Source organism: Sminthopsis crassicaudata, chromosome 2 (assembly GCF_048593235.1).
Source record: "Sminthopsis crassicaudata isolate SCR6 chromosome 2, ASM4859323v1, whole genome shotgun sequence".
Taxonomy (NCBI): domain Eukaryota; kingdom Metazoa; phylum Chordata; class Mammalia; order Dasyuromorphia; family Dasyuridae; genus Sminthopsis; species Sminthopsis crassicaudata.
This window is the reverse complement of record NC_133618.1, coordinates 496,582,090-496,594,165: the sequence shown is the minus strand read 5'-3', so window position 1 is coordinate 496,594,165 and position 12,076 is coordinate 496,582,090. Positions and strand designations below refer to the sequence as shown.

At 41.5% G+C, this 12,076-nt stretch overlaps 1 protein-coding gene across 1 annotated transcript in view; it reads left to right on the top strand.

Annotated features, from left to right (window-relative positions):
- Positions 1-12,076, top strand: part of ZNF618 (zinc finger protein 618) — a 224,605-nt gene that overhangs the window by 195,189 nt on the left and 17,340 nt on the right. The window contains 3 exon segments of the mRNA XM_074293637.1: positions 3,255-3,506; positions 7,139-7,222; positions 11,416-11,493. Coding sequence (XP_074149738.1) covers positions 3,255-3,506; positions 7,139-7,222; positions 11,416-11,493 — 414 coding nt within the window.

Sequence of the window (12,076 nt, the reverse complement as noted above, 5' to 3'; positions counted from 1 at the left end):
TCTTTTTCAGTATGGATTAAACTAGATGGCTGCAAAGGTATCTTCCAGAACAAAGATGAGTCTTTGATGTCATATTTTCCATATAGGAGCATGAGAAATAGCCCATGTACCCAGAAATGTGCTTTGGGCTTCTGCCTGTCTGGAAAACCAGATGAAGACTTAGATGGCAGAATACTCAGATACATTGTTGCCTCAATACAAGAGACTTCATCTAGAACCAGCAGAACTCTTCCAATTACAGGATGGCAAATAGCAGCTTTTCTTGATGGTGTTTCAGAGTAGAAAATTCTCATTTTATTGGGGTTTGTGGGTGATCTCTTAGAAAGAAATATGTGATATTAGTGATTTGTCCATTGTTTCTAAGGTTGGTTAGAGCATGTTTTGTTTTTTTAATGTTTTATGTCATGGACCCATTTGGCAATCTAGTGAACCTACATGCCTACATTCATCATTATAGGAAATGGAAAATTTCAGCTACTGGTTGATGAAGATAAAGATGTAATGTTTTTCCTGTCTAGTTTTATAGATACCCTGAAATTTATCCAAAGACCCCAGGTTAAGAATCCTGGCCTAGAAAAAGGAAATTGGGGCTAAGTATATTTCTTCTAAGGCACTTGAAAAGAGTTGAGATTACAAGTAGGTGGCTTGGTATTGAATAATTGTTAGGGGCTTCCATCTTTTCATCACAAAACCCAGCTATCATTATGGATAGAGAAAGTGACTGGAAAAGCTTTATCAAGTGATATTTAATCCAAAAGTTTGACCAAAGACCCTGTTCCATAAGACCTAGACAAATTTGGAAGAATATAGAAGAAAAGGCAAGAAGGCTAGCTAGAAAGTGGCAGGATTCTTTTAGCTCTGAGTTCTTTCTAATCAGAAGCCTATTTTTCGTTGGCTTAGAGCTACAAACAAGGTTAGATTTAGAATTAGTTGCTATGTGACATACCAGCAGACATATAAGGAATTAAAGAAACAGATTAATTAAGATAACAAAATTGAACTCGAAATGGGAAGAACTGAGTCATCATGCTGAATCTTTTATTGACTAGTTCTATGGACCTTAAATAATTCATGTTACCATCTTGGTTTTAGTTTACTTTTTAAATATTAATATTTTTGTTCATTTTGTTAGATATTTCTCAATCAAGTGTAGAAAATATTTAACATCATTTAAAAAGTTTAATTCTCTCCTTCCCTCTTCTCTTAATATTTCCACAATAACCACGTTGCAAAAGAAAACACAAATTAAAATGATACAAATAAAATAAAAATAGTATTCTTTAGTTTGCATTTAACTTGGGAGTTTATCAGTTCTCTCTCTCTCTCTCTTTTCTTGAGGTAGATAGCATTTTCATCGAGTCCTTTGAGATTCTCTTGAATCATTGTCTTGATTAGAGTAATTAAATGTTTCACAATTGGTCTCCCCAGATCTAGATTCTAGTCTCAATTCTGCCATTAAATCATAGCGTGACTTTAAGTTACATTGCTTCTTTCTGGGACCTTGATTTGATTTACAAAATTTGATTTTGTGATTTGAACCCAGATTATGGTCTAGCCGTAACATTCGTTGAGCCAAAATCTACTTTTGGAAGGCATGAGAACTGGAGGTTCTTCAAAATTAAGGTAGTGAAGCCTACCTTACAAACTGCTTACTCATAGTACCTGAAGGGAATAGACAGCTATCTACCTCCTCAGGTATAAAAAGCTATCATGGAAAGAAAAAAAGAGAAAGAGGCTAACAGTTTGCTGACGCTAGAGCTAAGTATTTCCTGTAAGGCACCTGGAAGAATTTGTGACCTCAGGTATGATAGATGAAGTAAATGTCTTGAACTAATGCTATGAAAAATTGTTCACCATCTTGCCACCACTGAACTCAGCCATTATTGTGTATAGAAAAAATATGAACCAGACAGATTTTTTTCATAGGCAAGCTGAGATAGGAAATATTTGAGTTTCAATTCGTCATAGGTACCAAGTAGCCTTATGTCCAATCAGGGATACCTATTGGTATTACCAGAAGTGTTAGATACATGAATTTCTTGCAATTAGAATAACTGTCTTGTCAAAAAAGAAGGAATATTGAGTTCTAGAATAAATGAAAACCACCTCCCACTCCCTTCCACACCCTTCCACCTCCCTACCAGGTTTGTTTTTCACAGAAATGCCTAGAAATGAATACAGTATCTGAATATCACAGACTAATAATATAATAGCCTAAGAAAATAATACAGCAAAATTATCTAATTATTTGGGATTATATCAGTAAGGCCCTCTTAAATATCTATCCCATAGAATGTTACCTTCTATTATGGTAAGTAGGACCTATTATGTTCTTCTTTTGTTTTTTTTTTTTTCCAGCACCCTATACATAATACGTTCTTAATAAATGCTATTGAATTGATTTGTTGAATATGAGCCCTAATATCCTGGTCGTAGTTGGTTTAGGAAATGCTCCTTGTGATGGGTCTTTTCCATGAAGGACTATGTGGGACACACTTTTTCTCTTCCTTTGAGACTACTAGGTACCAAAAAATCCATCCAGAGGTGGCGACATGTCAAGAGTAGATGCCTTAGCCCCAGGCCAGGAATGCAGGAGACTTTTTGATGATTAATGTTTTGTGTAGGTGTTAAGTCCTGGTTGCCCAGCATCATGTTACAACAAAATATTAAGAATTCCTGGACATGGATGGACTCTAGATGCTGCAGAGCTTTATGAGAACCCAGAGGGTGCTCTGGATTTATGAGAATTGTCATTCACATCTCACTGGTTCTACTTTTCAAAGATTGTGCCTCCTGGTCTCATATGCTAAACATCAAGATCATGACCTTGTATCTTTTCATTTGAATTTAGTGATGGGGAAATAGTTGTAGGTTTTTAAGCATGCTGACTAGGAAATGTTTCTCATTCCTTTCCTCTCTATTGTGGGGATCAGTCCTTATTTACATTGGTTCTATCCTCTCTTTTCCTCCACCCCCAAAGTAATTGCTTGGCTAAAGTGTATCATGGCATGGTCTGGTGATTCTGAGTAACTCAGGTTTCCCTATAGAAGGGGTATGAGGGAGGGATCCATGTCATTTTATAAAAAATGAGGAAAGAGGGTAGAATTTGGTGAAGTTATTCCCAGCTCCTTGCCCTTTTGGGGAGGTTTGTTGGTGGGGGAGGCCATGGTCATAAGAAGCTGCCAATCCAAGATGGCGGCACAGCCCACAGGAGAGCCTCGGGCAAGCCGACATTGAGGACCCGATCCTGCCAGGTACCTCCGCTGGGTGGGAGCCGTCTGACGAGCCGGACACTAGTTCTGAGTGTTCACATCCAGAGTTCTCTCGATCTCCACTCTTCATGGCAGTGAAGACACAGACGAGCCAGTCGGGCAAAAAAACACCAGCTTCCATAGTCCGGTGTTCCACCCTTCTACAACGCACCTCCTCGGGTGCCCCTCCAGCCTCCCAAAACCAGATGTTCCGCGCTCCAAATTCCGGATCCCCAGGAAGCAAGGCAACCACAGGTACCAATGGCTTTTGTGCCCTCAACTTTCTTAACTGTTGGGTGGGCTTTCCACCTCTGAAGTAATCCCTGCTTTTCTCTGTAAATATGTCCCAGTCTTAGAGCGAATCCCATTGCAACACATAGCAAAAGAGCATGGAAATGAAGCCTCCAGAAATGTGAACTGTCAATAAAGAGACCAGCAGCCCCCACACATATCTATTTCTTGAGGAAAATCCTTGATAAGACAAGACTAACTATAAGGGTGGCAATAAATCTGGTTTAAAATCTGGTTCCTGAACTAATGGGAAACATTTGGACTAAGTAGTGAAAATTATTGTTTATTGTGCTTGATAAAAGTTGATGAAAGATCAGCCAGTTGGGAGAAAGTCCTTGTGCTGACATGTCAAGTTTTCAACATAATGATTTGCTTTTTTAACTGATGGTTCCAGCCCTCATTAGGGGCTAATAGACCATCCAAACAGTGCTTGATAAGTAGCAAAGTGATAAAATGTGCTTGTGTTTACACTTTGATTCCCAAGGTTATTTTTTAGAAAAACATCCTTTTGATGTGCTCAGAGGCTTTAATGAGAACAGCAGTTTAATAAACCATTAGGCTAGTAATTATTCTGGGCTCCTGGCAGTTGTGAAAACACAGTGGCTGTTGTGTTACATTTTCACAAAAACTGGCATAAATGGCTATTATAAATAGAATTCTGAATAGAGAAAGTGTCTCCTAATTTGACCATTGCTGATGGATATTAGTTCAGTCAGGTTAATTATATAAATTCATTCATCCAGCAGGCATTTATCAGTCTCCTACTATGTGCCGGCACTGTATAAATATGGCTTAAAGAATACATTTCTTATGATGGGGCCTGATATTGGAAATCTTAGGATTTGCTATTTCTCTAAATAAGGATCTCTCAGAGACTGAGTATATTTTCCAGAAATATTGTCATTATCTTTAAAAAAGGAAACTTTTGTTTTAGAGGGGTTAGTAGAGTGGGCTTGGTGGTCAGCTATGACATGACCAATCAAGGTGGATTGAGTTGTATGCACTGTCAGCTTTCTCATGGGAGGAATTGAAGATGACTGAGTCCTTAAAAAGAAAATCCAGATATTTGATCTAAAAGGTGAACAGTTCATTTAACTGCCAGGCTGGGTCCAGAGGACTTTGTAAATCCATAGATATGTGTTTAATCAGTTGATGTTTTATTTAATTCTCCCTTTCTTGACTTTGTTTGGTCTGAATGAAATTACAGGTGATTTCTAACCCTTTGATCAGCATCATTGTTATGGCTTCCTTATATAACCATCTTTTTTTGTTTTAGAGCCAATTTTATTCTTTACCTCCATAATCACTCTAGCTTCACTCCTTTAATGAGGCAGTAAGAACAGGATATTCATTGAATCAGAATTTGCCGTCGACTTTTTCTTTTGTGTTTGTGTATCCCCTCCAGTTGATTCAGGTATTTCCCTATTCCATCCCCACGGAAGGAATGATTATAGCTGCTCTTAGCTTCCCAAAAGTTATAATAGAGAGTGGGTCCCCTAATCCTCATTGAGTTTTTACTTCACCCTCCTCCCCAACAACTTTATGGAAAGTCCCACTATATCCTTTCCTCCACTGTACTCTGTGTAAGTATATATATAGTCTGAATGGACAGTACTTTTAGAAAGGAGGATTTCCATATGATCCCCACTGCACAATGAACTATGAAGGGGAAAGGGAGGTATGGCAGGTTATCTTGGAATGCAAATTCTGGATTCTTCGATGGACAGTGGAAGTCTTGACGATTGTAGTCTGTGTATTTCCTCAACTCTAAGATGAAGGGGGTTGATGGGGAGGAAGGTAGGAAGAAACATTTATTAAGCGATTATGAACTTATTATCTACTATGTGCATAATATTAAATGCCTTTAAAATACTCTTTCTTATCATAGCTCTGGAAGGCAGGTGCTGTTATCCTCATTTTAGAGTTGAAGAAACTGAGGCAGACTTAGGTGAAATGACTTGTAAAGGGATCCCATAGTTAATAAGTATCTGAGATAACTATCACATAGTTAATAAGTATCAGATCTTCTGAGTTCAGTCCAATACTTTATCTACTGCACCACTTGGCTGCCTCTGTTACTTTCTCATCTGTAAGACAAGGGGGTCAGATGTGATGACATCCAAGATTCTTTGGTTCTGTTCTGAGTATCCATGGCAGAATGGGCTGCACTATGTTTTCACAACTAGTGGGGAGTTGGATTGGGACAGGAATTGAGAAATGTTGTCTAAGTTCCCTGACAACTGAGTGTTAAATAAATCCTGTAGGACACTTCTCTTTCCAACTCCCCACCTTATTCAAAAGGAAGATTCCCTTTGTTTCCATAGGGTAACTAATAGAAGACCTTAAGTTGATGGAGCCAGTAACTGTATTGCTACTCGGAATACAGTATTTCCTCCTTTCTTCCAGTGATTCAAGCCTTTCAACTTAGAATCCTTGAGAAGTTTTGTCAAGTTTAGAGCCCTGTGCTGAAAGAGTTAGTTGATCCATTAGCCAGTTGTCCCTTCTTTTTCATTCCTTCCTCCTTTTTTCTACTGCCTCCTTTAAAATTTTTCCAGCTGGAGCCAGATTTCCTCTTTGGAATGTCTCTTCAAAGACGAGATGAGTGATCCCAGGAAGGTTTCCTGGATTGAGAACCAGAAAACTTAGATCTTCTCAGAGCCTCTCTCAGTATGGCCCTGGAAGAATATTTTTGGTCCTCAGTTTCTTCATATATCAAATGTATGATTTGTGTTAGTTGATGATTTTTATTGTGTAGTAAGTTGCCATTTTTTAGAAGTGTTTTGCACTTTAAAAGATCAAGATTTTCAATTTGGGCAGGACAGGTGATTTTTTTCTTAATTTACATGCGGGGAAACTGGGAATTTTGAGGTTGGCACTGAGAGATTGTTACTTCTCCCAGTTCACCCTGCTACTGAGTGGCAATGCTATGATGAGACACTGAGGTTTTATCATCTGCAGCCCAGTGTTCTTTCTATGCCATCTACTTCCATATCATAGAATCATGCATCTAGACCAGAAAGAGATAACCCCTCATTTTACAGATGAGAAAAGAGGGAACCAGAGGAGATAAGTGATTTGCTAAAAGTTCTCTCAGCTGTGTATTAGCAGAAGATTTGAACCTAGTCTTTTTGGTTCCAAATCTTCCTCTTAAGATTCAGAATTCATACTTGGCCCTCCCTGGCTGAGCTCTTACTACCACTGAGACCTGGCCAACTGGAAGATGGGCACAAGATGGAAATGTTGTGTCATAGCATTTTTGCTAATCAGCTGGCATCTTGCCAAGACAGTGTTAAAGAACTATTCTATGGACCAATTGTAATTTAATTGATCACATTCTCTTCCCATTCTCTGTCCATATTCCAAGGCTTTGTTGCCACTATTGGGTTTTAGGGGATACAAGGACCCTGTTTCCCTTCCTCTAATCATCTTCCTTTAAAGACTAGTGATGACCAATCACTCTTTCTCTGTCTGTCTCTCTCTCCTCTCCTTCTCTCTCCTTCCCTCCCTCGCTCTCTCCCCCATTTCTTTTTTTTTCTTTTATTTTTTATTTCTCTATTCCCTACCTTTCTTTTTTTATCTTTCTATTCCCTACCCAGCAGAAAGCGCCTTCAGTAGGAGAGTCGAGAGCAAAGCACAAAACAACTTTGAAGAAACGAATAGCAGTTCTCAGAATTCAAGTGGTGAGTATAAGCTCCAAGTAGAGAGAGTTTTTCCCATTGACCTTCCTGCTTTACCATTACCCCATAAGGACTACCATGGTTTCCCCTAAACCCTCATGTAGCTTCAGATCCTGGGTCAACTTGCAGTGAATAGACCCACAGTAGAGCATGCTTATCCCCAGCATACCCAGCAAGTTCCTTAGATGCACTCCTATGACCCTGTCTTCTCTACGTTTCCAAGGGAAACTTGTGAATCCAGTCACATTCAAAAAGCTGCCCATCTGCCCCAGTGCACTGAGAGAAACTCATCCTGACACAGCGATGGGAAAGATAACCCCGCTTCTTCCCTTTAGGTTAGCCCTGAAGTAAGCTGGTGAAGTCAGGCCTTATCCACACAGACCCAGGGGTAATATTGCTTGTAATAGTCCCTGTGAGAGGGAAGAGTGGGGTGGGAGAGATAAAGCTGGCCCCAGAGTCAGCCAGATGAAGCTTCATGCGCCTGTGCCTCCTCTCTGTTTCTCCCTTTCTCACACACACAGACACATAGACACATAGACCATGGGATCCTGTATGAGTCACATAAATTCTTGGCATTCCCAGGGAATTCTCTGTGATACATTATAGAACAGTTCTGGTTTTTCATGGTAGAAGAAATTTCTTTACTAGGAGCTTTAAACACCAAGGAAATCACAGGTTTAGATGTTCCTAATGGGAACCACAAGCCCTGGCCCATAGCACTTGAGCTTTAACCATAAAATAATTTCTAAAATGTTTTAAAATGGAGACTACATCTCACACTGTCTTATCTTTTCAAAACCTCTTCACATCTGGGAGCCCTTAGGTTTCATGCATGGCAGTAGAGCAGGGTGTATTTTCTCCTAATTAGTGATGAACAAATAGAGACCTTGTTGAAGGTCACTAGCCCAGACTTGTGCCCTCAGTTTTTCTGACCCAGAGCCCTGTACTTTTTCTACTGTTCCACATCTTCTCTTTCTCTTTCTACCTGTTTGGATAAGAATGGTCCCACAATGTGGGATACTAGGGAGGTGAAGTTTGTCTCTGTCCATTTAGAGGTCAGTTCAAGAGTAATATGAAACAGATATTCTTTACACGGGACTTGTGGGGTACAGACAGTAAAAGTTTCATAATCCTAGAAAAGGAGAGCTTTTTGTGGGCTGAAGTAGCTAGGAAAATCTCTATAGAGGGACATGGAGTTTGAGCTTATCCTTGAAGGGTGGGTAGGTTTAGGAGAGTGTAAGAATAACTGGCTGTAACAGAGGTGCATAGTGGGGACAAGCGGGAGGTTAGGTTGGAGAGGTAGGGGAATTCATTGTGGGATGGGCTGCATCTTCATGCACAAAAAAGCCTTTTGGAGCCTGTCTCCACTAAATCTGTTTCTTATTTGCAGAAGCTGCAAGCCCCCTGATTTCCAACCCATTCCCGCTCTTGCAGAGTAAGTGATGGGCATCGGGATGGTGCCCAGGCTCTTTTGGTTGATACCAGCCTCTCAGTTGTGATGTCTCTCTTGGGATGCCTGGGAAGCCTAGGGAATGTTGTGGGGAGGAGGTATGGTATGGGCATTGTCTAAGCATCTGTAGCTTGGGTTAGGAGCTCTTGAAAAATATGACCTAGTTTTCCAAACTCTGAGCCTGGCATCTGGGTCAATTGGAGGCACTTGCTTGGACTGCAGTGGCTGGGATAGTTGGGTTGGATTGCGGAAGGGCCTGGTATTATGGGAGATGTTGACTTTTCCCCAAGTTGCCTGTCTGGCAGTGGTGATTTACAGTAAGCTGACTATCTATTAAAGAAACACTTCATCATATATCCAGAACTGTGTCTGGTAGACAGTTCTTCACTTGGTTCTTACTTCCTTTGTACCTCTGAAACCTGTAGTTTGGGGTCTGACTTCTCCCTTTTGTCCATCTTTCTCTCTCCCCTCCATTTCTCATCCCCCCCCCCCGGTCCCTTCCCATCTGTCTTCTTTCCCTTACCTTTCTCCTGCCTCCTATAATTCTCTTAATGCTTATTAAGTACCTGCTATGTGCTAGGCACTTCTCTGGGTACTGAATAATGAACAAAGACCTACCCTTTATCCTCAAGAAGCTTATGTTCTACTGGGAGAGGAATTTAACATGTGCACAGATAACATAACACAAGGCAGAGTGTAATGAGGAGAAAAGGAATTTGTTTTTCCTCTCTGCTTCTTGGTCTGGCTATTTTTTTCTTTAGGGGATTTGGGGGGTTTTTTTAGGCTGGGCCTGAGAGGAGACTTGAGGGCTTACTATGCCTGGATTTCAAAGTTTAGAGCAGCATTCAACTGGCTTTAAAAGAGCAGAAGAGAGAACAGTTTCTGCATAGAATAGGGAAAACCGGGCCTTGACTCTTAAATGATTTATCATCTGCCAGGAATGGAAGACATAATTTAGGGAAGTAATCACCTGTCAGTCTTAATCCTGAGTTTTGTTGTTACCCCCTCACTTTTCAGGCCTTTTGTTTCCAAATTGATTGGTGGCTTCTGGTCAAGAATGAGATTGGTGAATTTATTCTCCTATGAATAATCCCCTTGATTATCAAATGGGATTTCTTGGACATCTCTCCCATTACTGATTTCATTGTTTGGACATTCCCATCATGCCTTTCCCTTCTTTTTCTTCCTTTCTCCATCTCTTTTCCTTTTCCTCTTCAGCATCTCCCAGTCTTAGGACCTATAGGGTGGGCAGAATGGACCCAGGAGGGAGCATACATCTTCTGCCCCAAACCTAGACCTCAGGTGTGAGAGACACTTTTACCAACATCTGGCCGCTCTATGAAAGGTCCCACGCTTGCTATTGTGTGGAAGATAAATAAGACACAATCTGTGCCATCAGAATGCTCACATAGTAGTAGGAGTAAGATAAGACAATCAGCAAGAATTAATTAAATAGCTTCTGTGAGCCAGGCGCTGTCCTGTGTATGAGAAAAAAAAGTCCACCCTAAAAGAGACCTTATCTCAGGAAATGACACACACACAAGTGTAAACCCATTATATTCAGACTCATTTCATGGTGGCACACTGGTGGTTGGGTGGTGGTAGTCAGGGAGGCCACATAGAGGAAGAAGTGCTTGATGTGATACCAAGATAGAATACCAGCCTCTGTAGGATACACAGCAGGAGATGGACAAGTGGAAGTGGGTGTGAGAATAATCCCTTCCTGGGATGCTCAGAAGAAAGGGAAGCAGCCTGCTACAGGGGAAAGGGTTCTGGGTTCCAATCCCATCCCCTATGTAATCGAGGTAGTCTCTTCCCTCCCCTCAGTTTCTTCCTCTGAGCTCCGAGGTCATACCTCTGAGTCTGTGATCCTAAGGTGGCATTCTGACTGGACCTGGAAGGACAGAGTTGGGCAGGGAAAATGCAACAAGAGAGATATGGGGTCAGGATGGGACAGCATGTTCTAGATGGACATTATATGGCATGTCTATAAGGGTGCACATCTTGCAAGCCACCAAGCTATCCAGTGACTTCTCTCAGTGAAAGGTTAACCAGGTGTTCCATCTTTCCCCCGAGCTGCAGTCCCGTCTGTCCTTTATTTCCATCAGTCCCTGAAAGAAACTCTATAGTTCTATCAATAGTCCTGGACTGGTAGACTTCCCAGGGCTTGGGTCCATGGCTCTTTGGGCCTCTGCGCCATTTTCCAAGAAGAGGCAGAGCTTAGGAGTACGTGGCACTCTGATTTTACTGGTTGGTGAGCAGTCTTGCCATCACATGTCCCACAGCTTAGGAATGGTTTCTCAGGTCTCCTTTCTTTTCTGTTCTTCCATCACTTCCTTTCAGAAATGTAAACAAAGGCCTCAGTCACTCTCTGAGCTTGGTTATTATTACTATTTTAAAATCTCCCCGTGGTGCCATTTACCTGCAAAAATATCACTTTTAGGTCAAAAGGAAATAGCCTAAGAGAATCTGTCAGTTCCCTCCTTAAAAATACAGAGTTGGATAAGAGCTATATATACAAAAGGAGACTGTCCCAGGAAGTCGGTCTTCTCTTCTGGAGAAATCCGGAAGGCCTTAAGCATGCAGCTGCAGGACAGGCAGCAGGGCAGGTGTCCGATGGACATGCTCTAGGCAGGTGGAGGTGCAGGGCTCTGAGGGAAGCCAGTCGGCGGACAGCAGCATGAACATATGCACTGCACAGCCTCGTGCTGATTGTAACCAGGTTGAAATGGTTTTTCCCAAACAGAACCTTACACCTGCGGCGCTTGTGGGATCCAGTTCCAGTTTTATAACAATCTCCTGGAGCACATGCAGTCCCATGCAGGTAAGCCCTGGGTGGGTAGGTGGCCAAGAGCCAAGTTCCTCTGGCAAGGAGAGCCAAGGCCAAGGACCCAGGGTGTGTGTTGCCCCTGAAGGCAGCCAGCATTTACCTGTGAGGTAGCCTGTCCTGTGGGGGGAAGGGAGGCCCACACACATCAGGAAATCCTCCCATAGCCTAAATGAGAGTTTTATTCAAATCTAGAACAGCAGAGAGAGCACAGGCCTAGGAACTAGAAGATAAAGGTTCTGATTCTGGTTCTCCCAGTCACTTCCTATATGACCTGGGCATTTTTGAGCCCTCTAGACCTCAGTTTACCCATCTGTAAGATGGGGATAATAATACTAGCTCACCCAACTTCACAAGGCAGCCATCATCACATATGTGAAAGTATTAAAAAACTATTCCAGTGAGTTGGAGTGTCATTAGAGCTTGTCTAACCACGTCAGAGCTTGAATTCTGCTTCAAAGCCCTGGGTCTGGCTACAGCATCAGACTACCTACCTCTAACACTTAAGTCTGATCCATGACCAGATTGTTAAATCAATGAATCCCAGAATTTAGAGTTGGAAGAAACCTTAGTATCCATC